At 31.0% G+C, this 27,846-nt stretch overlaps 1 protein-coding gene across 2 annotated transcripts in view; it reads left to right on the top strand.

The window, feature by feature from the left end:
• ASCC3 (activating signal cointegrator 1 complex subunit 3) overlaps positions 1 to 27,846 on the top strand; it is a 259,616-nt gene that overhangs the window by 13,032 nt on the left and 218,738 nt on the right. The window contains exon 4 of one of the 2 annotated variants that reach the window (XM_006926270.3): positions 3,454 to 4,056. In XM_006926270.3, coding sequence (XP_006926332.1) covers positions 3,454 to 3,551 — 98 coding nt within the window. In that variant the 3' untranslated portion in view covers positions 3,552 to 4,056. Of the gene's footprint in view, positions 1 to 3,453; positions 4,057 to 13,535; positions 14,093 to 27,846 lie in introns of those variants that run through there. The other variant, XM_006926271.3, reaches the window with a different exon arrangement.

Raw genomic sequence — 27,846 nt, forward strand, 5'->3', positions numbered from 1 at the left:
CTTGAAGACTTCTTATTTATGATCATCTAATCTTTAAATTTTTCAAATATTTTGACTTTGATGTATCATTTAATTATCATTGGTTTATAAGATAGTATAATGTTGAATTTAATCTCATTTTTTTAAATTGGGAAAGTACAAAATGAAAGTCATATGTTTTTGCATTTAGATGATCTTCTGAAATTCAAGGGCTTTATTAAGAATTGAGTTTGCTTAAGCATAGGGGAATTAGAGCACACTTTGATGAGATTTCTACCATTTACATTTTAAGAATATAGAGGCAGTTAGGTTCATTGGAAAATAGTCATGAAAATGCAAAGTCCCTAGTCTACCTGGATCACCTTGGCTAGGATTCTAATCCTCTGGGCTTCAGTGTCTTTATTTCTAACATATTAGGGCCACTAGGGGTTGGTCTATTTAATAAAGTACTTTTCAGAAACTATAGAATATTTTATAGTCTTAGTCTTCAGCCCCACTATAAAAATACCTCAGAATACTTAACAAAACCAATAACAAATATTGAGTTTATTCAGTGACTAAATTATTTCTTTATATAAATGATATGGAAATTAAGATTTTTTTTTGGAAAAAGTTACCCTTTAGGCTACTTCCTAAGTGTCTCTGACAATTCAAAAATCATTGTTTTAAATACCAGTAATTAAATGTAAACCTAGGCATTTTGCCTATAGGTAAAACATCTAATTCATATACAGAGACTAATTTATTTATCAACTGATATGTTTAAGGAATTGATTATTTTGAGATGTAATGTCTCAAAAGAATATTTTTATGACAGATAAAATCTTGTTGGATTTAGGTAAATGTTTTGTTATATCTACTTTTTAATGCTGTGTTTAGGTTGAATAGCTGCTAGCTTTAGTGAAACTAATAGTTGACTAGTAGTTAGCTACTTTTTCTGAAATCCTAGATTTTTTTTCTTGTAGTCAGAAGTCAGAGTATGAAAATACAGCTGATAGAGGAAATGTAGTTAAAACTAGCAGCTTTGAAAAGATTAGTCTCTTGGGGGAAATGTCTTTGATTCCACTTACATCACTCTTTTAGCATAAGTATTTTTGGTGTAATTGTATTAAAAATAGAGCAAGAGAATAAAGAAAAAAGAACAATCACTTATATTTCAGTTGAGTGTATTATAATTGTATGAAGTACTTGTTTAAGACCATGTGTATTAACTACTCAAAGTAATAGATATTTTAAGCTGGAGGGGACATAATGGGACATCTTGTCTAATCTCTTTGTTTTATATATGAAGAACAGGGACCATAAAGGTTATGTGAATCCATGGTTGATTTGTGAAGGTACGCCTAGACCCAAATTCTGAAATAGAAATGTGATGTTAATCCTACGGTCTTTCCTTCCATTGTAGTCAGAGATCATGTTCTGTCAACTCTACTTTTCAGCTATTGTAAATTTATTCCCTGTATTTACGATTGACCCAGTGTAAACTTTTACCATCTCATACCTGAACTACTTTAGCAGTCTACTGCTTCAGCCTTCCTCTCTTATTCACTTTCTTCCCTGTGACTAAACTGATCTTTGTAAAAAAAAAGAAAGCAAAATTCATTTTTATTCCTAGCTTCTTATTTAGACCAATTTTTTTTTTTTTTTTTTAGAATGGACATACGAAAAGCTCTTTTATGAATTAAAGCAATTTACTTTTTCATCTCTTTTCCATTCTGTCACATGTAACCTTTACTCCTAACATATGAAATGTTTACTATCTTAATTTCCTGAACTGTGCCTACTGTTTATTTTTTCTTCGTTATTTATGTGCTAAAATGACTTTGCTCATTGTGTTCATCTGGTGAAATGTTTCTCATCTTTGAAGAAATGACTTAGGCTTCATTCATGTCCTGTTACTTCTTTCTAATCTTAGTAGACAATGTTCCTTTAGATTATTATCTATTCCATACTTTTTAGAGTACTTTCTCACTGTTGGATAATCGTTTACACCTGTCTTCTTTCTGATGGACTGTGAATGCCGTAATGATACAGGTATTCCAGGGATCGCAGTGTCTTTGTACTCTCTTCAGCGCCTAATGTGGAGCAAGGGATACAATAGATAGATGTTCAATAAAAAAATGAAGTTTTGAGAATCCGGCTGGAAGTCCTGTATGGTCTTTACTACCTCTGATACTGACATTGTCTTCCAAGTGGCAGCTTTTTGTTGTTGTTATTTTAAAATATTTTTTTCCTCTCAGATTTACATTTAATATATTCCTATACCTACTTAAATTTTTTTTTTTTTTAAATTCTCCTCTCTAGATTATTGTAATAATAAAACTCAGCTTTAGGGAGAAAGTATTATAAATTATTTAAAAATAGTATCCTTGCCCCTTAATCTTTGTTTATCCAAATACTCATTGTAGACATAGCTATCTCCTCAATGGGTTTTGAAAAATAAACAGTCATATTAACATAGATTCTGTGGGCAGTAAAACTGTCAGTACATTTTATGTGCTTCAAATAAAAACATTTTTTAATATAAAGAGGTCAGGATTGAGAGTGGCTGTCAAAAAAATACATCATATATTACATATGTATCTTTGTTACTTAGAGTCTTAAGTTATCATTTCAGGAAGCTGATAAGCTTTTCACAGTGTAGATGGATACTAGGGTGAAGGTCAAGAATGGTATGAAGGTCAATAGAAAGACCCTGTAGTTCCCTAGGGAATCAGCTCTGTAACAAAATCTCTTTCCCAGGGCCAAAAAACAGTGATGTAATGATTTTACTGTGGTCTGGATACAGATCAGGACTGAGCCAAAACTGAACAAGTTTTTTTTTTTTTTTTTTAATATTCAAATTGTTTTGCCATACATAAACCTGTTTGTTTTGACTTCTCTAATTTACAACCCCTGCTTTATTTTGGTTTTGATGTTTTTATGCATTTTACCTTTAATTTTATCTTTAAGAAAAGTATGAATCAAAAGGTATGTTGGACAGTAGTGACTTAGAGTAGTTTAGAGAATTTGGGAATTATGCTTTTTTACTTGTCAAGGAAATAATATTTCACTATACAAAAGTGAGAAATAAAAACCAAGAACGGGAAGCAGTATATAAAGCAATGACTGGAGAAGGAGGTGTATAAAGATATTAGCAGGATCTGGCAATTCTATCTATGGAAGTGAGGGTAGACATTTAGAATAATAATGGCCTGTTATTTATTGGATGTGGCTGGAGGTTTTTAACGAGTATTTGTGAAAAATAGTTAATTTTGAAAATTGTAAATTCCCAAAAGGCCAGAGTTCCATTTCCCATAAATTGGCAGAGGGGGAAATTAGAACTCTCTGCTAAGAATAGCTAGACTAACTATAAAATATAAAACTGTTTGCATCAGAATACTTCCAAAACAATGAGGAATTGTAGAACTAAGGTCTAAAAGCAGAAATAAATCCAGAAAATGTGATCTTGGAATTTGGGCCACTTTTTCCTAGAGGTGACTGACTCTCCATTCCAGAAGCAGAGGCTGGACAGAGAAAAGGAGAATGAGAAGATGAGCAGAGCTTTTGACAGATTTGAAGGGCTAAGATGACAGAAATGACTAAAGTGGACAAAAGAGGAAATAGGAAATCTGAATATTTGACTATTAAATTGAATCCGTAATTAAAAACCTTCACATAAAGAAATCTATATGCCTCAATGCCTTTACTGGGGAATTTCACATAATGTCATTTAAAAGGTATGAGGGTATTATTATAGATAAAAGGTTAGAAGCATAAAATAACCACATACACTATCTTTGATTGAATCCAGAATCAGAAAAAAATTATAAAGATACTTTTGGGGGCCTTGTAGAAATTTGAATATGTTAGGTACTATTAGATCTTAGACGAGACAGTGCGTGGTATGTGGCTATTAAGCAGATATCTTAAACTCAGCAGATTGCATGCTGCAGTGTTTATAGTGAAGTGTTATGAAGACTGCAGTATACTGTCAAATGTGTCAATTAAAAAAAACATGAAAAGTGTGTGAGAGAGAATGCATTTTGTTCACTTGAGTGAACAAAATGCTAATTATTGGATTAATAAATAGGGAAAAAAGTGTGATTCATGTAAAATAATAAAGGTTTAAAAATCATAATTATTTAGTAGATGATAAAAAGTATTTTATGAATATCTAAAATCTAATTATGATAACAATTCTTAGCAGACTAGGACTAGAAGAGAACTTCCGTAATTCAATAAAGAGTATTTACTAAAAAAAACCTAGATCAAATGTCAATATTTAGTGATGCAATGTTGAAAAAGTTTCTCATCTGAGATAGAGAATTAGATAAGAATGCCTACCACCACTTCTGTATCTCACTGTACTAAAGGTCCTTGCTAATGTAATAAGACAAGAAAAAGAATGTAAAGATTTGAAAAACTGCCATTATTCACATAACTGTATCTTTAGAAAATGAATTTAGCAAGGTCAGTGTAAAAATCAATTTCATTTCAACTTACTAGCAGCCATTTTTTTTAAAATGCAGCTTACAAAAGGATTAAAAAAAATAAAATAACTTGAAAGTAAATTTAGCAAAAGATGAGCAAGAGTGCCTCATGGAAAACGAAAATATTACTGAGAAAAATTAAAGAAGACCTAGATAAATGGAGGGAGGGCTATACAAAGGATTGAAACACTCACTATTGTAAAGATATTTTTATCTAAATTGATCTGCATATTTAGTGTGATCCCAATAAAAATCTCATCAGGCTTATTTGAGGGTATATGTTTGTATGTGGAGATTGATAAGATAATCTGAAAGTAATATGGAAATTCTGAGGCAAACAGCAGCCAAGTCAACATTGAAAAATAAACAGAACTTATTCTACAGGATATAAAGTTTTATAAAGATCAGTAATTTAGATAGTGAGGTGTTGGTCCACAGATAGACAAACCAGCAGGATGGAATAGAGTCCAGAAACTGACCCATCGATATTAGGACACTTGATTATCATGAAGGCCATGAAGTAGTGAGACCTGGCTGTTTTTTCAGTATATGGTGCTAGGTCAACTGGATATACATTTTTTTAAAAAAAAGTACCTATGCAGATAATTCTAAGCAGCTTATAAAATCAAACAGGAAGCGCAAAACAATCTTTTAAAAGATAATGTAGAAGACTATCTTCATGATATTTATATATGAAAAAATTTATTAAACACAACGGAAGCACTCATAAAGAGAATGATTGGTAAATTGACTACATTAAAATTGATAGTTTTTATTATTTGAGAGTAAAAAGGGCAAATCATAGAGTGGGTAAATACAGTTTCAATATGTGTAACCCAAAAAGAGACCTTATATCTATATTAAATAAGAATTCCTACAAATCGATAAGAAAAGGACAGATAATCCTATATAAAGATGAGCAAGAGCCTTGAACAAGCACTTCATAGACGATAATTGAATATCCAGTAAACAATAAAAAGTGCCCAACCTTACTAGTAATCAGGGAAATGCCTCTACATGTTCATAGAATGGTTAAAATTAAAAAGACTGACACACTAATTTTGGGTCAGGCTCAAAAATGTGAAACAAAAATTCTCATCCACTGCTGGTAGAGTTTGGTATCATTTCTTTGAATAACTGATAATGTCTGCTGTGGTTAGACAAGTGAAATTTATATCTTGTTAAATATTACCCAGTAAAATGTACATAAATATCCAATAAAAATGCCTTCACTGTACACAATCCGTAGAAATGTTATTTGTAATAGCCTTAAAGTGGAAACAACCTAGTTCACTGTTAAATAGTGGCATAGATGAATTACAATATGTAGAATACCTTATAGCAATAAGGAACTACGGCTACATGTAATATTGTAAATGAATCTTATAAACATGATGTTGACTGAAAGAAGCCAAACACAAAAGAACAGCTTATATGAATTTGAAAACTAGGCATGACTAATCTCTGGTTTCAGAAGTCATAGTAGCTACTTTTTGAGAAAGGGAGTAATAATGACTGGAAGTAGGTATAGGAGACATTTCTGGGGAGCTGATAATGTTCTGTTTCTGGAAGTAGTTACCTAAATTACATAGGTGTGTGCATTTTGTGATAATTCTTTGAGTCGTACGTGTTTTGTATATATTCTCGTTATATTCAAGAATATAACAGGATTATTAATTTTCATGAAATATTTCAGACTAATAAAAATTAAAAATATAACAAATATTTGTGTATTCCCCATTAAGCTTAACACTCAGCTATCTTTTTCTCATATTTTCTTTCTAAGAAAATCTTAACCAATATGGTCAGAACTCCCTGCTCAGTCTCTGGTAACCAATACCATAAATATTAAAAATTTGGTATTCATCATTCTCATGTTCCTTTTTATATTTTATGCAATGTTTATACATTCACAAATGTATATGTTAGGGATATATTCAACTCAGATATCAAGACCTACTATAGTGACAAAGGTATCAGATGAGTCTATTCATTTCATCAGACAAACTCTCACTGTAGGATTCAGCAGCTTTAAAATGTTATGGTCCAAGACTGCTAATGGATTGCCCTTCTCTTCACGTTTCTTGCCATTTATTCACCATATCTGCTCCAATTCTAACCATCATATCTGTTTACTAGGCGTTCCTTCCTTCAGTTTTTTGAGAGTAGATTATGTTGCTTGGTTTTCTAACAATTGAACCACCTTTCCTGAAATAAACTACTTGTTTATAATTTATTTTTGGATGTATGGATAGACCCAGTAAGTTAATATTTTGTTTAGAATATTTGCAGCTATATTTTGTACCATCTTTATTTTGTTCTCAGTTTTAAGTTTTCATAAAATTATTTTCCTATAGCTTGGGATAATTTCAAGTTGCCATTACTGTATGTGGTACAAATTCAGTTCTGTCAGTTACTAGTGGGTAGCTAATACTAAATCTGTTTCTTCATATGGCAGTTATCATATGTATAATTGTGATGGGAAGCAGTACTACAAAGTGCCTAAAGTAAAACCTGTTAAATGGCTGTCAGTGAGTAATTTTATTATAACCTAGATGTACCAGTAGCCATTGGTAAACAAATAGTTGCTCTTATGGTTAAATATTTTGATAGATGTTTGTGCCCATTGATGGTGAGGTGCAAAAAGTGCACGAGCTTTGCTTCGGTAAGTCAGGAAGGAATTCGTAGAGAAGGAAACTTGGCACAGAATTAGATTGTGTTCTTATTGCTTCAGGGACAGAGGTGTTAAATTTATGCCCATATCACAAGAAAAAGTACAAAATAAAAGCTGAATAACTTAATGAAAATGATGATTTTGCAAATGTATGGGTTGTATAAACAGACAGTTCAGTTTACTTGAGGATATGGCAAAACAGCTATAAATTGAATGGATATTGTAGCAGTGGCAATAGTTGGAAATAGGATCAATTCTTTATAGTTTGCTTTATTTTATCAGTATGTTATTCTTCATTTAGAAGTTATTATGATACTTTAGGCATAAGAAAATTTACCCTGTATTTCTTAGAGGCATTTTTAGGGTTGCAGTTAATTTTCTTGATAGTATTACCAAGTATATTGCAAAACATCTGATTAATGGATGCTTTACCAATGTGTACACTTCAATCTTTTTTTAAACGTTTTTTTCTTAGATATTAAAAAAAAATTTTAAATGTCAGTTAAATTTTGAAGAGCTATGTGATTTATTCAAAGATAGTTTATTTCCTTACTGATGCTCAAAATAATGGATTTATTATAAGGAGCTTTTATTTAAAATCAAAACTTGTATATTAGCTGTTTGGTTGCTTGGAAATTCAATTTGTAATATGATGCAGGATTTTATAGTACTAGAAATGATAATATAATGACTGACTTAAAGTCTACACTGTAATGAATATACATAAAATTAAATTTTATAACGAATATACATAAAATTAAATGGTTGACTTTAAAGCATGAGGAATTGCCTTGAACTCTTTAATCTCTTGTACTACTCCTCTTTTTCTCTACCAAATATATTTCTCTATTTGCTTTCCTTTCATTTACTTACCCTGAAGGTAATAATTCCTATAAAAGTATAGGAATAATCTTAACATTTAAGCAGTTCCTTCGAATTACTGTATTGAACATTTTTTGAGTATTTTGCCTACTTAATGTAAGGTTTTGCTGGAGGTGCTTCGATGCACAGGAGTTATACTCTGAAATAAATGAAGCTTATTAAGTTATATTACTGAGCCAGTTTTAAATATATATCACATAAATTGTTCAGTTTATTTTCCCAAAAAGCCATATAGTAAGTGCTTAGCTCTGTTATAAGTTTGATAATTTGATTATTTGAAAGATGGTGTAATGTGGAAGAAAAAAATCTTGTTTTATTAGTGTGTTATTGAACTTCACTGAGTTTTTCTGTAAAATGAGGAAAATACTTGAAAGATTCATGTGACAATTTTAGATACTAGTTAAAAGACTATATTACCAGGCAGTAGAGGGGGAAAATGATGGAGGTAGGATGTGTATGTTTAAATCGAATCATTGTTTTTGTACTTTTTTATATGTAATACTGTCCTAGGAAAGTTGCTGGTACACATATTTTCCATATTTTATATATTTTTAAAAATAATTATAAGTATTTAAAATACCAGTTAGTGAATCTCTATTCAGATATAACATATTTATAATAGCTTACTTGCCTTGCTGATATTTTTAACAGAATGAGCTTAAGTTGACACTGATGCAGTGTTATGATATTAATGATATTTGTAGTTGCAGATCAAGTATCTGGGTTAAATTGGACATGTAGAGTTTGGACATAACATGAAAAAATAAATTTGACTGTTTTGAATATTTCAGTATTAAAAAATAAGTGTAAAAGATATTTGTAAAATATTTTCTGCTAACATTGAAGATTTAAATGGTCAAGGAACTCATTTATTGACAACTTCTAAATTGGACATTTACCTGATAAGGATGCAGCCAGTCGATGGATATTTTATTCAATTAAAATTTTCTACTCGTTACTTTTTAAGAATTCCTCCACTATTAAGGTAGGCTATTTTAAAAAGTTACAATTTACAGCCCTTTAATTATTAATATTTTGCAATCAAAGGAAAATATAGAAGTAAATTATGTGTTGAGAATAGTCATCACTCAACTCTGATTTTAAAAATTGTTTTATATTACAGTAATTCATTACCAATTATATTTTTAGAGCTTACTGTACATTTCACACATCTCATTTGCTCTCACTATAACTGTGAAGAGGGCAGCACAAGTGTTTATTATTAATAAAAAGTATTTCTAGTGTATCTCTAGTTTATTCTAAGTGTATCTCTTTAAACATGTTGCAGTTGAAGTATCAGGTGCATAAAGCCAGTTTTCTGGTTTACAGTCTCTTGTCAGTGTTTTATGGATAGAAAATTAGATATACAAGTGGCTAGGTATCACCAGAATAGCTTTTTTAAAGGAAGATATTCAGTTAATCCAACACATTTAATTTTAGATAAAATGTAAGAAAATGAGAACACAATTACGTATTACAAATTTCCACTCTGGAAGTGTACTACACTTGTTTTCCCGTGCCTCCCCACTACTTCCTTTGAAGTGGCAAATGTGTGCTGGTTCACCAGGCTGATGAAGAGGAGAAGCACTTAGATTTCCCTTCTAATTCTGGTTTGTTGAAGGTAATTGGGGCCTGCCAGAGCTTTGACAAGTGAGACATCTGATTGCATTTATTCTCTTCATATGTTTTTTTCTATGTTTTACAAACATTTTCATATATTTCAGTCACCAAAAGATCTAAGTGTTGGCTTCGTGTGTGGGCTATACTAGTAAATTGGGGTGACTTCTTTGTCACTCTCTACCCTGTCTGGGGCCACAATTCTCTGCTCTCATCCTGAGCTGTTTTCTTATCCTGGTGATCTAGTAACAGCTGGGTCCCTTGTGGCACCTATGTCATCACTTGCGGACGGAGCACTGGAAGGCGTATCTTGGCTCCGGGAGGGGAAGATGCAGGCACATGTGTGGTTGCTGGAAGGTGTTCTAGCACCCCAGAGAAGTAATCTCTTTGTTAGATAACCAACAGTGGCACAAATGCTATTTATGATGCTTCTCAACAATCGGAACTTCCACACTCTCAACTAACTTGGTGCAGAAATGTTGAGAAACTGCTTGATTTGTGAATACCTCTTTCCGTTAGTGGCAATCCAGCTGAAAGATGTGGTAGGGTAGGTTGTGCAGAAGAGTTAGTAATTAGGCAGGGGGTTAACATTTATGAAGCACCATTATCCAATTAATTTTAGGAGGTATAGAAAGAAAGGATATGGATGTATTTTCTTTTTCTTAATTTCGATTAATAATTACCATTTTAAAGTTATTCTAGGCCAGTGGTTTTCAAAATGTAGTTCCCATATTAGCCTCATCAGCATCTCCTTGGAGCTTGCTGGAAATGCAGACTCTCAGGCTCCATCCCAGGTCGAGTGAATCTGAAACTCTGGGGCAGAAGTCCCACGATCTGGGTTTTAAACAAGACCTCCTGTGATTCTGATGCACATTCTATTTGAGAACCAATGGTCTAAGGAAAGATCATGTTGCCTTCTAAGTAAGTATACAAGCAAAATGAGCACAAGATATAGTAAATAACATTAATTTCAAACATTTTTAAATTTTCTAAAAATTGCCTTCTCAGAATGATTGTCCTCAAAGTACTTTCAGCTATAAAGTGCTGAGATATGGCTCTAAAAGCTATGTAAACTTGACATTTTGCATCTTACAGTTAGTAAAATCCACAAAATCAATGTGTCTACTAAAAATAGTTTACAGTCAGGCATTTCTGAGTTGAGGTATTTATCAGCTTTCTTTGAATAACATTTTTCTAAAACTTAAATGGAGGACTGCATTAATTTCATTTTAAAATTTAACCTTATCCAATAAGCTTTTGAGTAATATAGTAGCCTGTGATCAAAGGAAAACACTTTCTAGAGACATTTCCTTACTAATGCAAGTTTTCACTAAAATTTGTCTTTCCTAAATATCGTTCTTTACTAGAGAGCCTTTTAAATGGTAAGAATTAAGCCAATTGTAGATAATTTTGATTGAATGGTTTTGACTTAACATGAATCACATGAATATTCTTTCTTAAAGAAGTTACAGTTTAGGGTTTTCTGATTTTTTTTTCCCCAAATTCTAACATTGCCTCATTATCAAAATGGTAATCTTTTCTTATTGTTGTTATTGAATCAATAAATAAAATTTGTGAAACATGAAAGTTTTTTAAGTTGATGTTATTTTTGAAATTTTATAGATGAAAGTCAGGCTCGTTAGAAATTTGAAACCCTGAAAAAATTGTTTTTGACCTTTGTATATGTTTCTATGAGCCTGCAGTCATTTTCTTTTCTTCAAAAGTGAACTCATAACTTATTTTTCTCCCCCTTACTATACTGTGGAGGTTATTACATGGCAGGATATAGGGATCCACTGCATTGTTGAATGCAATATATGGCTTTAATGTAGTTTAACCACTGACCTAATAATGGTTGTTTAATTTAATTTTACTTATGGTAATAAATTAAGACTATTTTTTCTTTTATTTATTTATTTCCTAAGGTGATTTTTTTAAATTTATTTTTTATTTAGTAAGTGAGAGTTAGAGATAAATCTACTTTCTAGCAATTTACAGGGCATCTAAGTGGTACAGTGGAAAGAACTTTGTTTAGGAGTTGGAAGTCTGCTTTCAATCTTGTGTAATAACTAAATAGCTGTTTGATCTTTCCCAAATTTAACTCTGAGTCTCCACTGTAGCACCTTTAAGACAATTTTGTTAGAATTGAGATAATTTAATGTAAAAGTTCTTAAGTTGTTTAAGAAAAATCCTGAGATTCAAAATGGTAATATCTTTACAAAGAATATTTACAATCTTAGATGTAAAATGAGTTTGTAAATGTCAATTTCATTTTTTTCTCAGACTTTAGTAGCCCCAAACCTGTTGAATTATCACCTTTAGAATTATCACAGTCCCTGAAGTATCCAAAAGCTAAGTTCTCAAAGCATTATATATAGACCGAATAAGTAAAATATATGTAAATGCTATTCAGTTAATTTATATAAAAGCATTGTTTAATTTAGAGAAGATTTTGTCATGTATTTTTCTAAATTTTAAAGGATATGTCAGCTGGTGTTTTGTAAATTCTTTAAAATTGTAAAAATAGTCTTCATACTTGAAGAAATTGGAAATAATAGACACACATTGCAAAATTGCTTATCTTCATTCATGTAAGTTGTTAATTTTCTACACACATGTATAAACATATATAATAAGTTATTGAGGCAGTGTGGTATAGTTTAAGAACACTAGTCTTGTGTTACTGAGGCCGAGATTCAGTTTAATTCAGCAAATATCTGTGGAGGCACCAATTTTGGGCACCTATTTTGGGCTAAGTCTAGTGAGGGAATATAACAATATACACAATGTAGTAACTCACCTTGAAAGAGACAATTGAGCTGATTTCTGAAACATGGGGAGGATTTGAACAACCAGAGGACTTGAGGAAGATTAAAGGCATGGAAATAAGCGTAGAAAGGGACAGGCACTGGTTCTTGGATGTTAAGAAATCCTTGTTGGTTGGAGCAGGAAATGTATAATAGCCAATATGGCTAGAAGAAAAGGATGGGGTCGGCTCCTGATGTGACTTGAACACAGAGTGTAGGAGGAATTGGATCTAAATTACTGAGCTATAGTGAGTTGCTCAAGATTTATGATTAATGATATGATTGGGTTCAGGAAGATACTAGTGTGTTAATTATATTACTAACTTTACCGGTATTACTTTAGGTAAGTCACATTGACTTTCGAAGCCTTCTGAAGATTGAAATTCTTTTTTCTGCTTTAAGAATGTTCTTTGAATTCTATGACACCAATACAGGTGTTGTTTCTTTTAATTTGAGAAAATCAGATATGAGAAATTAATGCCTTAATTTAGGGCAGCTCCTTTACTTCCTCTTCCTTCGTTAAGAAATTTACTTCTGATTTCTTAAACAGCAGATTTCTTTTATGTTTTATAATATGGCTAAGTTTATTTTTAAAAATTCTATTTATATCCATCTTTGATGGTATTAAATGTTTTTGAATGAAAACCATATAAATCTATTTCTTGCCATCTCAGATTTACAGTACAAATTAGAAAATTATAAATCTCTTGAGGTTTCCTTCCATCTCCAAAAGTCCTTAATTCAGATTTTTGTACCTTATTTTGCTTTATTTAAGCAGCACATCAAATCAATTTTAACATTCAGTTTTAGATAAGTTTTAGCTAATGCTAAAATTGTTTTTAGATAGAGGAAAAGGATTGTTATTAGGTAGTTTCTGTACTTAAATATAGAATAATTACTGATAATTGTTTATTTACCTAATATAGTTTGTTAGGAATTTGAGAATGTACTTAAAGGAATTTTGCAGCTCCTAAATTGGTTATCTTTATCAATATGTTTTCACTGTTGGATTTACTCAGAGGAATATTGGTAGTAGTTTTTTTGAAATGGTAACTTGAACTATGATTCAGTAGTGTTAATACTGTTTCTTTTGTATTTGAATAGTTGGAATGGATAATGGAAAAGAAGAAATTGAAAGTGCGGCTGCATTTCTCTTCAAGACATTTCACTTGAAGGACTCTGTTGGTCACAACGAGACAAAGACGATCAAACGGATGTTTGGTCCCTTTCCGTCATCGTCTGCCACTGCAGCTTGTAATGCTACTAATCGAATTACTTCTCATTTTCATCAAGACAGTCTTACTGCTCTTGTCCAGATGACAGAGGAATGTGGTGATAGAGTTTTATTTGGTAAAAATTTAGCATTTTCATTTGACATGTATGATTTGGACCACTTTGATGAACTGCCAATAAATGGTGAGTCCCAGAAAACTATAAGCTTAGATTACAAGAAGTTTCTGAATGAACATTTGCAGGATCATTCCACCCCAGAAGTCAAGCCCGTGGAAAAAACAAACGACTCCTTTTTGTGGTGTGAAGTTGAGAAGTACTTAAATGCAACTTTAAATGAAATGGCCGAAGCAACAAGAATAGAAGATCTTTGCTGTACTTTGTATGATATGCTTGCTTCTGTTAAAACTGGTGATGAACTTCAGAATGAGGTATAGTTGAAGTTATTGAAGTTTTATACTAATGTGAACTACCTTAATGAAATAGCTTTTTTAAACATAAGGAAAAAAAACCATATTTCTTGAATATTGTGCTTCGATAGTCAACTATGTAGCCAAATGGTTTTACATACTAGGCCTGTTTATTTTTTCACTAGGTGGTTGTAGGAGGACTGTGAGTGTGATGAATAATGAAAGAGTTAGAGGGCAGTTGTTAGGGTGTCCACGTGTCCTGGTTACTGGGACCGTCCTAGTTAAATCTGTGGTTAACCTGTAATAATTAAGAGTGCTCCTTCTCCAAAAAGTGTATAGGTTTGAATGATGAATTATATGGTTACTTGAGTAATAACATTTGTATAGCATTTTATATTTCTAAGTGTTCATTGATGAAAATACAATAAACTTCAAATTATTAGAAATTCTATCTATATATTACGTGACTTACTGTTTTAGAAAAGTATTTTTGACTAGTTTTTATGTTCGAAAGAAAAAGCATTGAAAAACAAACTGATCTAGAAATCATTGGACTATTTTATATTGTTCAAGCAAAAAATGTCTTTATAAGTTTTTTTATATCCCACAAAGGAAAACATTTTAATTCCTTTCTATGCCATGATTTGGTTATGTTATTCAAAATGATGAATTATTCTTACTGTTACATGAAGTTTATCATGAAAGGATTATTTTTGCTCTCAGTATTGGCATTATATTCCTTTCCTGGTATAAATTTAAAATAATGTCAGCTCAATTTTAATACTCAATAAATTGATAACGTATTTGATGAAGGGTTAAGAAAGATGGCATACTATTGTAGAAAGGGCAGAGATTTTGAAATCAGATAGTCCTTCCTTTGCTTGCCACTTACTGGTTTTGAGACTTTAGGTAATTGAATCTCCTAGAAGCTGTTTTCTTCTTGGGCTGTCTCAAGGAGATACGAATACAAAGGTTAAAGAATTTATATAAGCCTTAAATAAGGTTATCATGTGTGAAAAAAGTAGCATTTGGCAAATGATTATTATATAGTAGCTGTGATCATTTTTGTTACTATTATTTGAATTAAGAATTTTTAAATCACATATATCAGTCAAGGATAAAAGAAAAATCTATTTTTTTCCCAGAGAAAAATTATTTTAGGGAATTAGCTAAATAGGTAGTAGAGAACTAAATCCATGGTAGTGATAAGTATTATGCTGATCAATTATACTTTGGAAGTAAGGTATCATATTGTTAATTCAGTCATCAGTTTCATTAACCTCGACTATTTTACACTTGGTTTAACATACAGATGTAGTTCACATTCATTCATAAATGGATTTTCTCTAACATTCTGAAAACATTTAAAAAATTTATGACAAATTTATGATTTATTAAGAAAATTTTACTAATATTTGCTTATCATTTTTCTATTATAATTATAGTAAATTAAAACTTACAAATGTCAAATTAATGGGAATTTTACTTTCTGTGTAAGCCATAAAACTATTTTTTTTACTTCTGAATATGAGGTTTGTATTTCTTAGTCCTCAACACAATTTTTATGTATGTAACTGATTGTTGGAGAGAGAATCTTTTCTGGTTCTAAAGACTTTTTCATAATCTTCTTCATTGCAAGGTTAGACTTAATTTATGCATCTATCCATTTATCATCTATTTGTTATATGCTTACTATTTATTAGGTACAGTTCTAGTTACTAGACATAAAAGAATGAATAAGATAGCAACCTTGCTCTCAGGAAATTGTTTAATAGGAGGAAACATATCAATAAGTAATTCTGATACTCAAATACCATAGGTATAATGATACTATATACAAAGAAAATGGGGGCCTTAAAGAACCAGTCATAGATTTTGTAGGAGGGTTAGTATTGTAGGAAAAATATTTATAAAGGAGTTAAGCTAGAGCCAAGTCTTAAAAACATGGCTAGATTTAACTTAAGTGGACCAGAAAGGTAGAGAGCGTATGTTAGGTGTGGAAAGAACATGCTGTGTTTAGAGTTGCAGTCTGTACGGTGAGGGTGCAGGATGCAGAAGAGGGTATGGTGAGAGACAAGGGTGGGTGGATAGGTAAGGGCCAAGTAAGGTAAGGCTTTGTATACCTTATTAAGGTGTATTATAAGCCACGCTAAAATCTATAGATACACTCTGTGTGGTCTGGTTCAATAATTTTTCAACTAAGGTTTAATGGACAGTGTAACATGTGAGTATTTCACATTCTACCAGTGGCTTAAGTAGTAGAGTTTTAAGTGGTTCATCCCTTCAGTGTTTTGGTTTTTTCTATCTGTGAATGAAAATAAACAATCATGATAATTTTTTTGTTTTACAGCATAGGTTATTCATACTTTTATATTAGATCTCTTTCTGTACAATTCTGTTGTGTCATAGCAAATTTTGTGTATAATTTTGGAGGAATGATTCAATATAAAAATGTTTCAATACAGTCACTCTTGACCATTCTTAATTTTCACTTTAGGGTGTGCTATACCTTACATATTATCTATTTACTATTTTTTTATGTTACATATATATTTTTCATTTTATTTTTAAAAGTTTTTTTTATTGTGACTGGTTAACAAAATCTCATAAGTTTCAGATGTACAATTTAACAATAAGGCATGTATATATATTGCATTTTATGTTCACCACCCATAGTTAAATTTCTTTTTGTTTACTTTTAAATCCCTCACTTAAGCCTGGAAAAAATATAATTGAAAGAGTAATCAGTAACTATGTGATAGCATAGTTAATTTCCATTTCTTCTTGAGCTTTTAGTTAACTCTATGAAATAGGAATATTTAAATAACCACGTTGTATTCTGTTGCTCCAGAAATTTAGCGGAACCATAGGAACATATTTTTACATTTAACTTTAAAGACGTATACTAAAAGCTATGTGCAAGCCAAAGGCATTTTTGCTCAACATGATTTCTCAATTCTGAATTTAGCTTAGTGACCTAATGACTGTTGATAAAGCTGTTTTTAACGCTGACTATTTAAAGTCTTTTTTTTCCCCTCAAGATCTTTGTTATTGAACTAGTATTGGAAGCATGAGAATAACAAGTGTATGCATGTAATGACATTTACCACAGAGATTGTGCAAGAGAGGTTTTAGTGTGAAACATACAGAGAAAAATAATTTTGATGATAATAGTAATAAAAATGAGGCTACATTTGAGTGCCTACTATATGACATAGTGCTTTATGTGCATCACTTAATCCTTAACAGCAATGCTTTGAGGTAGGCAGTCCTGGATTAAAAACTGTTAGAAACCCTAAGCACTGAAAAGGTTGCACTGTGAAGCACTTCTTCTCTCCCAAAAGGTTTTTTTTTTCTTTTTTTTAAAGCATGCTAAAGCAAACAGAAAGTCTAATAAAATTTCATTTTTACCATTGTGGCTAAGTTGCTGTCTTTTTCAAACATCAGATTCTTTTTTAAAAAAAGTTTTTCTCATTTTTTGGTGCCTCTGCTTTGTGATACTTTAAAAGAAATGTTTGCCTTATGGAATAGTGCTCACTGGAGGTATTTTATAGAGATGTTGGGAAGTTTGCTCAAGATTACAGAATAAGTAGTGGATCCAAGATTTAATTTTAGACATTCAGACTCCAGTGTGTACTTTATTTGCCAAGAAGTAGATCTATACATTTTCGTGTATTTGGTGCTTTGAAACATCAAGCACTTAAAATATGTTAGGAATCTTTGGTGGCATTGACTCCTTTTTTAAAAATTTTTGGGGTGACATTGGTTAATAAAACCTCTTAATTCACGATTTCTTTAGAAACAATGTTTTTCCTTTTTATAGAGTTCCAAACATGGAATTGACTAAAATAAGAGAAAGGATAAAACCTCAAGACGCTGTTAAAGATGAGTTTTAATATTTCTGCAGGAGTTACATTTAAAGTATTTTCATGCTGTGTTCTTGTGGGTATTGAACTAACGAAACAGCCCACTTAGGTTTCCCAGTACCATCTTCTCTTTTCCTTCTCTGTCGTGTACCTGTAATTCACTCCTAAGGGCTTTTCTTCTTTTCACTTCTGACTTATGCTAATTTCTCTGTTAAGGCTGTTGTCATGATTAAGCTTTTAAATTTGGGCTAGAGAAATTTTAAGGTTCTTTGCTCTCTTAAGATTTATTTACTTAAAAAAAAAAAGATTTATTTACTTTAAAAAATATTTGTTAAAGTTAGTACATTTTAATCACCAGAAGGAAATAAGACTTGAACATTCCATGTTATTTTTTTAATCAGGACCCATCCATTATTGGTAAAAACATCTTCCTGCTGCTGTTGTTTCATAATCAGAATAGGTTTAGTAGTGACAGACTTAGTCCTACTGGGATCATATAGTTGAACTTTAACAGAAACTTTCCCCCTAGAAAATAATGGTATTATTAATAACAGCAAAACTACCATGTTTTGAGTGCCAGGCTGGACCAGGCTGTCTCACTTAACATAACCAGTTTCTTCACAGTCCTTCAAGGTGGGGCGGTATCCTCTGTATAAAGATGGGGAAAAAAAGACGGAGGTTCACTTGTTTTCTAAAGTCACAAACGAAGACAGTGGTAGAAAGTCTGGGACTTTATCTCATTGTAGGCCTACTGTTCCTATCTAGTATGCCATCATATTTGAAGAGTTGGGCATTTAACTGACAAGGCTCTCTAAAGGAATTTTTTTTTCTTATAAAACCAGGTCACATTCCATCTCTGTCCGCTTACCTGTTGACTGTGGACAAGTTACTAAGCCCTTGTGTACCTCAGTTCCCTAATTTGTAAAGTATTTGCTTCACAATGTTGCTGTGAGGATTTGTGAAATAATATAGACAAAGTACTTAGCATAATGTTTCACTCAAATGTTAACTTCCACATTAATGAGCATCATATATTTGCACATATTAACGTGTTATTAGAGTGTGTTACCTTATAATAAATTTATAAGTAAATTTTTATGTCTTCTATATAGATGTTTCAAGCAATTAAATGATGCTTAAGGGCTAGGTTTTAATTCAGAGAATTTTTACTACTACTATTTTCTGTTTTGCTTTTTCAAGTCTCACTATCCTAAGGAAAAGCTTTTATTCAATTTTTGAAATCAGTTATGATTTTAACAGTCTTTGGTAAAATAGAAAAGGTGTTTAAAAAATAGAAGAATATTGGAAATGTATTGGAGTATACTATCTAGCTCTTGGTATTATTTCAGTAGTAAGTACTGTTTGCAGAGTTATTAATACTAATGTAAATATTGATAGAGTTGTGTAATCAGTTCTTAGAAAAAGTGAATTTTGAGTTGTACTGATATGATCATAGTTTGCTTTTGTGCAGATGAGACTCATTCTTTATAGCATTTCTGATTGGATGTTTGCTGTTAGCATTATCCCTTGACTCTATGCAGATGGCATTATTTGACCTGTACAAATTCATTTCTGAACCTATCCTTGTTCCAGATATGTGCCTGATCCTAAGAAGGAGGAGTTATTTGATTAGGTTGTCTTCTGAGGGAAGACTATTTTTTGATACTCATTTGCATTATAAATGATTCCAGTATCCCTTGAAATCTTGATGTAGAATAATTAGTATGATTTAATACAGTGGTTCTTTGTTCTCAAAACTCCTTTACACTCTTAAAAATTACTGAGGACCTTTTAGAGCTTTATGTTATTTATCCGTATATTCTATTGATATTTATTGTATTATAAATTAAAACAAAAATTTTAAAATATTAAATGCTTAAATGATTGTTTAGTAAATCATTTAAAACAAAACTAAATCTACATTAAAGTAAATCTATTATATCAATACTAAATTTATTAAATTTATAAATAAAATTAATGAAAATAACTTCTAAAATTAAGAAATATATAGTATTAAAAGTGGCATTGTATTACTTTTTTCAAATCATTTCAATGTCTAGCTTATTAGAAGACAACTAAATTTGCATATGTTCTTCTACATTTGGTCTGTTGTGATATCATTGAACATTATGTAGCATCTCCAAAACTTCACTCATTTTATAGAGTGAAAATGAAAGAGGCAAATAATATTTTGGTTATCTTATGAAAATAATTTTGACCTCATGGCCTTCTGAAAGGATCTTGGAGATTCCAGACCACACTTTAAGAACCACTGATTTAATATATATACTACAATTTGATAAGAAGGGTATAGTGTTTTTGGTACCTGGAATAAGGTATTTGAAATATTGTGCAGAAATATGAAAAAGTTCTTCTGTTGTGTTGTACATTCTTTTTTAGTAGTCTTAGTACTGATTAGGAGGGTACCAACATCAACCAGGGTGGATGTAAAATAGTGTCCCTTCAGCTGTGAGAATGAAATATATGCTGCTTTTTTGTATAATCTTTCCACCAAATAATCAGAAGAGCCTCCCAAGTCTGAGTAGAGAGTTGCCATTGGGTAAGATTATACTTTAAGACTTCGAGAATGTTTTTAGTATCATAGTATTTCCCCACCCAATTTAGTATTTGTGTGTCTAGCATTCTATCCAAATAGCGATGCCCATATAATGTCTGCTTATTTTAATGAAGTTTTTTTTTTTTTTCCAAAAGGCATCCTTTCCCTTTCTTCAGTGGTTCTCTTATAACTTATTTGTTTTGCCAAACTGTTACTACTACAATTATTCTGCCATTTAGTCCTGTATCTATACAGTGTGGCAACAAAGTCATAGATACCTATTCTTTTACATGTCTATGTTTTAGACATATGATGGCAATTACATTTTCTCTTCTTTAGTCTTTTTTTTCCCAAACTCCTTCAGTTTTCCTCTATGTTGACATCAATCTATTATCAACACAATTTGGATACAGTTGTTCAGTGCTCCATAAATCTAACAACACTGACATGTAGGACACTTTTCATTATCTTGTCTTCAAAAATATCAAACTTTTAGTTGCTTTGCCCATCTAAGAACAACTAACCTAATAATTTTATATGAAAAAGAATTAAGACTACAGCTGACCCTGGAACAACATGGAGGTTTATAACCCTGCAGAGTTTATACCCCTGCTGACCTACTGTGCAGTAGAAAATCCACATATAACTTTTGACTCCCCCCCAAATTGCTAAGATCCCACTGTTGATTGCAAGCCTTAGAGATAACATAAACAGTAGATCAACACATATTTGTATGTTATATGTAGCATATACTGTATTCTTACAATAAAGTAAGCTAGAGAAAAGAAAATGTTATTAAGAAAATAAGAGAAAATACGTTTACAGTATTTTGAAAAAATTTCCATATAAGTAGATCCATGCAGTTCAAAGCCATGTTGTTCAAGGGTCAACTGTATTTTCTCATGAAACTTGGTGAATCTTGTTCTTTGTTTTGTTACATTGCCATATGTTGATGTTAAGTTGACAGTTAAGTAATTTTCACAGTCTACCATTTTTATCTTGTCATTTTTCTTTTTTTTAAATTGGGAAGTTTTGCCTTTATCTGGAAGTTCTGTTTTTCTCCATTATTTCTCACATATAGCAGTGATTCTGCTATCAGATCTGTAAACAGTTCCTGAAACTTGGGGTATGTTGCATCAGGATCTGAATATCTGAACTTATTTGAAGAGGCTAGGTATTCCTACCACTTTTTCCCTTACAAAAGGTAGCATTCAATATATATGATATTTGTTCTACTCTTCCCTGTTTTAAGCTAATATGTTCTTTGTAGGAATCGATACATGCCAAGTGAAAATAGAATGTTTCTCCTGTCTTCCCCAAGGAATGAACATGTTTTGGTTTTATTTCCTTGCTTCAAACATTGATAAAAGGACTGTTTTGTTATTTCCCTAGTTTTGTATGCCTAGATTTTTTTTTTAGAGATTTAACTTTATAGTTTTTTAAAAAACATAAAATATCAATATATTTTTTTTATTGTGATTTTACTGCATTTTCTCTCATGTTCCTCTAAAGTTTTTTAGTTTATAGCTACTTTGTTAGCCATAGTGTTTTATTAGGATCCAGTCAATTATTTTTTCTCTTATTTTTTTCAGGATTGTGGTGGGAAACATAATAAAAAGGTTTTAATGCTATTTCATTTTTTAATGCCACCTATTGTTTTTTGTACAACTTTATCTTTCTAATTTTGAAAAAATATATCGTAGAAAATTTAGAGCGCCCTTATACACAATACAGGAAGTAAGTCATCTGTAATCTTACAACTGTTCAGCCACAGCCACTGTACATATTTTGGAGTTTATATATTTTAAAATATTAGTACTTTAAAAATAGGTCATACAATAAATTTAATTTTAAACCATTTTTATGACACTATTATATAATACATTTTAGTGGCTGCAGAGTATTACATTTATCACCATATCCTAGTTTATTAAATTAATACATTGCTGTTGAAGATTTATTATATCTAGCTTTGTCTTATTATAAATAACATTGTAATAAAACTCTTATGCTAAATATTTGCTCATACATATTTTTCCCTTGAATATATTCTATCAGTGAAAATGTTACATCCGAAAGTACTGACAAAATACTGAAAGAATCTACCAGTGTACATTTCTACCTCTAATGTATGAGTGTGCCTGTACTAAAACCTTTGCCATTTCTATATATTTTGCTTAAAAAGAAAATCCTTGCCTATTTAGCAGAGGGGAAATGGTATTTCACTGTTTTAATTACATTTTTTATTATTACAGAGGTTAAAGTGGGTTTTTTTTTCATATATTTTAGGCCATGTACTGTTATGAAAATTGCCAGTTTTTCATTCAATGAAGTCAAATTACTTTAGAAGAGATTTATAATGAGTTTTTTGCCTTTTTTTTTTTTTTTTTTTTACAGATGTTTGAAGTGTTCAAGTAAGCAAGTCTATATCCATTTTTTTCATTTTAGTGTCTTTCTTTGCTATTATGCTTATAAAAGCAACCTCCAAGACATTTTAAAAAAAACTTCCATTTTTTAAAAAACATTTTTTCTGTTTAGTATCACTGGTTTGGAGGAAATGTTATTTGGATCAGATATACGTTTTCTCTGTATTTAGTTTTTGGGTACATATCTGAATATGTCCTTATTGCATACTCTAAAATGATACGGTCATTTTCTCACAAGGTTCTTGTTACTTCCACATTGTCTATCATTTTTGGTAATTTATTCCTACTTTTACTTTATAAGAGATGAAATTTTTATGAGGAAAACAAGAATCATTTGTTCTGCTTTTAGCTGAACACATCATTTAGGAAAGGTCAAGACAGCTTAAGTATTTCTTTCACCTGCTGTATCAGGTCTCTTAAGTTTTATAATCTATATTGGAGAAAACACTAGTCCTATTTTTTATTTAGAAACTTGGTTGTATTTTGCTTTATTTCCTCTTTTCTGGTTTCAGTTATTAGAATGATGGGTTGAATATGACATGATTAAAAAGATAAATGTAAGTTCATATTATTTGTAACTGTGAATACTGTTAATTCCAGATAGGAAGATCTGATTTAGCAGCTGTTTTCATAAAAAGCAAATTCCATGTAAGTCAGCCATGGGAAATGGAAGTTCAAGTGGTTAAGAGTAATTGACTTTACGGTTAGAAACATGGGTATATTCTAGCTCTACTGCTTATAAACTGTTCAACTTTGGCCAAGTCACTTCTCTAAGCCACAGTTTTCTTGTTACATGGAAAAGTGATTGGCTTACCATATAGATTAGCAGTGAAGATATAATGTGATGTAGTATGATATAAAGCATTTGAAGCACTTAGAATATTGCCTAACAGATGATAAATAATCCATACATATTGGCTGTTATAAATAGCGTTATGTGCCTAGCAAACAATAACATGTTGTTATTGAGAAAGTTGTCTTATTCATGGGTGATGATAATTCAGTTTAGCTCTTCAGGTTGTGCCGGGTCACCACACTTTAAGGGAGAAAGTATCCTACTGAAGATCTGTAGAGGAAAATGGTTAGGTTGGTGAAGGAAGTGGAAATAATGTCTTATGATGAACGAACACTTGAAAACAGTTGGTTATTTTCAAGATAAAGCTATGGTGGGATAGGAGGATGGACATGATATTTGAAGAGCCATATATAGAAGACAGATGACCCAAGAATCATCACTAGGACCTCTAGGTAGAAAGTATATGAAGACAGATCTCAGTTCAGGTAAACCATTATAACTTCACAGTTCATTAAAGAATAATGAACTCCTTTGTTAAGTAATGAGATCTTTTATTGCAGATATAGTCATACTTGCTGAATGATCACTATTGGAATTTGTACAGAGTTAGATTTTGGTGACTTATTTAAGATATGGGGGAAAAGATTTTATGTTAACTTAAACTCACAATGAGGATTTAAAAATACTTGCTGTTTCCATTTTGTGGCAGTAATAGATGCCAAACTATTTTGCTCTTAATTGGAATGGTTGTTCAAGTAGTAAGACATTTTGCCATAATACATACTTTTTGTCTTATTCTCCTCTGGCACTTTGCACTCATTCATTCATTCATTCTCTCTTGTGTGTCAAGTAATCATAGGTTTTGGAAGATAAATTGTCTAGTAAAGTGGTATCGACCCACTCTTGCTTTCTTAAGTGTCCTGCTCTTGGAACTTTCATATATGCATTTAAAAGAGGAATGGGCAAGAAAATTGTATTTGGTATAATGAATGTTATGATCAATTTGGAGAAACACATGGGCTATATATATTGAGAGATGTCTATAATATATTGATATGGGAAAGAATTTTTTTTAGTAAAATAAAGGACACATTTCTCTGTTTTAATAGTATTTGAGATGAATAAGAAACATTTTGGATAATGTTAATTATCAATGTGTAAACGTAAATTAGACTACTAGATTTAGAAATTTCTGTAAACTTTTTAAAAATATTTAAATTTAATGTGCTAATTTTGTTTAGCTTTATATATGTGCACATATACACACATATATACACATGTATGATAGCTAAAATTGATTTTCTCTAGGGCAATTAAAATCAGCATATTTTCTTATTAAGAATCAAGGAAACTCAATTTGTCATGTACATGAAAATGTAAAGTAAGCTTTTAAGTATATAGTAGTACCTACCTTTAACCTTTTTTACTGCACACCTAATTAATTATAATATGTGGGGAATGAATATTGTTCACATTCCAAGTAGTTTTAATTAAGTTGTAAGTGACCTTGGTTTTAGTTTTGTTAAGTTATTGTGCTAGATTAAATACTTGTAAATGAGCATTAATTATTCTGAAAATATAATTTATCTAATTCTCTGCAATGCCAAAACAGATTTGCATAGCACATTTTTCTTGAGAGAAAAATAAATGCTAAGTAAGTGGTGTCCTAATTTTCATGGTTATTATTTTATGTTAAGACTTAATTTTGAAATGTATGAATATTTCATTATTTTCTTTGCCACAAACCAAACTAAGGATAATTTATGTTATAGAATACACTGCTTTATGTAATTATTCTAACAGTCACTTCCACATGGACTGTTAATTTAAAACTTTTTCGGAGTACTCAGTTTTTAACTTTTTCTTTGCTCATACTTCATTATTCTTAGTTTTCAGTATGCACGTCTTATTCATTTCACATGCAAATCTAAAATTGCTTACTGTCTCAAAGACATTCCGTAAATTGAATGTAGTAAGCATAAGCTTACTATAATGTATAATGTATGTTTTTTATTAAATATAATAGAGGTGTAGATACAACTCTAATTTTTAAAATATATATGTAATTAAAAAAGGAAATATGGATTTTCTTTATGGCAATCAGAATGCCTCCTCTTTTTCTTGGGGCTTTCTTGGATAGTCACTAGTGCATTATATGGATTTTCTGTCCTCCTACTATGCTTAGAACCCCAGCCTGAGTAGAGAATTTGTAAATTATCCTGTTTTAATACCTAAGGTTATTTATTCCAGCTTCATAAAAAAACTTTTGGAGCTTTTTTCTTTTTTATCTCTTTTTTCAAAAAAGTTTCTATAAGAATGTGATTCTGTCATGAAAGTTTGATACTAGTGTGCTTTGAAAACTGTCTTGCCTGGTGTCTTTTTGGAGGGCAGACTTTGATAACCAATTAAATTTTCCATTAGTTGCTGGTTTATTCATATTTTCTACATATTCTTAAATCAAGTTTGTAAATTGTTCTTTTCTATGAAATTAGTCATTTCATCTGAGTACTCAAGCTTTTTGCTATAAAAAAATTTATTAATTTTTATTAAATAAATTACACTAGCTTTTTATTTTATTGTTCCTGTCTTTCAGCTTTTTCTCTTGACATTCTCATTTTTGCTAGAAGAGTGTTTGTTTTGTTTTCAGAGAACCAGCTTTTGGTTTTGTTGCTCTTATCTTTCCTTTTTTCCCCACATATGTTTTAGCTTTTATTCATATGGCATGTATTAGTTTTAAATAATAAGACATCAGGCAGTTTAATAATCCTTAGATACGTAAGAGATTGGGACAAGCCTGATGGCCTTCTAGGTACATCCATTGTATCAGACATATTTGTTTCATAATGTAAATGGGTTTCAGTAAAATTTTTAATGTTTATAACTGCTTGTTTTTTTCTACTATCAGTAATAATCATGATAACATTTGAAATACTCTGAAAATATATAGTGACTCCAAGGACATTTATTGTGTTTAAAAAATAAGGTAGATCCCAATGAGAAATTCCAAAAGAGACGCATATTTTTTGGGCTGGCGAGTAATACTGATAGAAGACAACCACATGTTGATCATTAATTACCTCTTAGTTGCTAACTCATTTTCTTCACAATGATTTAAGTATCTTTGTGTGTGTATGTGTGTGTGTGTATAAATGTATATACGGCATTTTGCTAGATAGTATTTGTTTAAAACACAAATGGTTGGTTAACTCTTCAACTTTACCAGAATTTTTCAACAATAAGAGAATAATTACCTTGAGTAATAATAGTTTTATAATTCTTTTTTCCTTGAATAGTTTTATAATTCTTTTTTTTTACTTAATAGACTTTTAGAGCAGTTTTAAGTATACAGAAAAATTGAGCAAAAAGTATAGGGTGTTCCCATACACTCTCTTTTGTTTAATTAATGGAAGCAATTGCTTTGTTGGTCTCTTTGAGCTTCATATTATTTTAAATAAATCTGTCACATTGTTCCATATTACTTTCTTCTGGAGTGAACTGATGTTGATTTTATTGCCTATCATTGTTAGTGTAAGATTTCTTTGTAGGTTTTAGAATTTTAATTTTTTTGCTGATGTCGATTTGTGGCTTTTCCCATCTACATTTCTTTTTCTCAGTGTCTTAGATTTCTGTATAGTAGCTGTGACCTCAAGTATCATTTTGGTAGTAGTTCTTTTCACCTCCTCATTAACAGGGGAGCCCCATACATACACCTTGTCTTCCACATAAGCCTAGCTCCAGTGCCTAAATTGTATGGAACATGTTTTGTCTAGGTTACCCTACAGGAGCCAAACTCCTGGCCTTGCTGTCCAAAACTGGAGCCCACCTTGTCACTTTAGCCCTACTCAGTGCTTTACTGTTTTTGCTTAATTTCTGGTCCAGGGATATACTTGTCTTTAAGTGTGAAGTGTCTTTTAGGTTTTTTTTTTTCTCTCTCTCTTTTACTAGAAGAGTAAAGCATGAGTTTGTGTCATCTTTTTTTTCTTTCTCTTAATCTCTAATACTTGTTCTTAAAGAAGGCATCTTTCCTTTAAGCATAAAAGGGAAAAGGCTTTTTAAGAAAATTTTAAGATGGTTAAAAGTAAAATACATTTTAGTGTTTTTTAAAAAAAGAATGACTGTTGTCCTTATAA

This window comes from Pteropus alecto, unplaced genomic scaffold (assembly GCF_000325575.1).
Source record: "Pteropus alecto unplaced genomic scaffold, ASM32557v1 scaffold7, whole genome shotgun sequence".
NCBI lineage: Eukaryota > Metazoa > Chordata > Mammalia > Chiroptera > Pteropodidae > Pteropus > Pteropus alecto.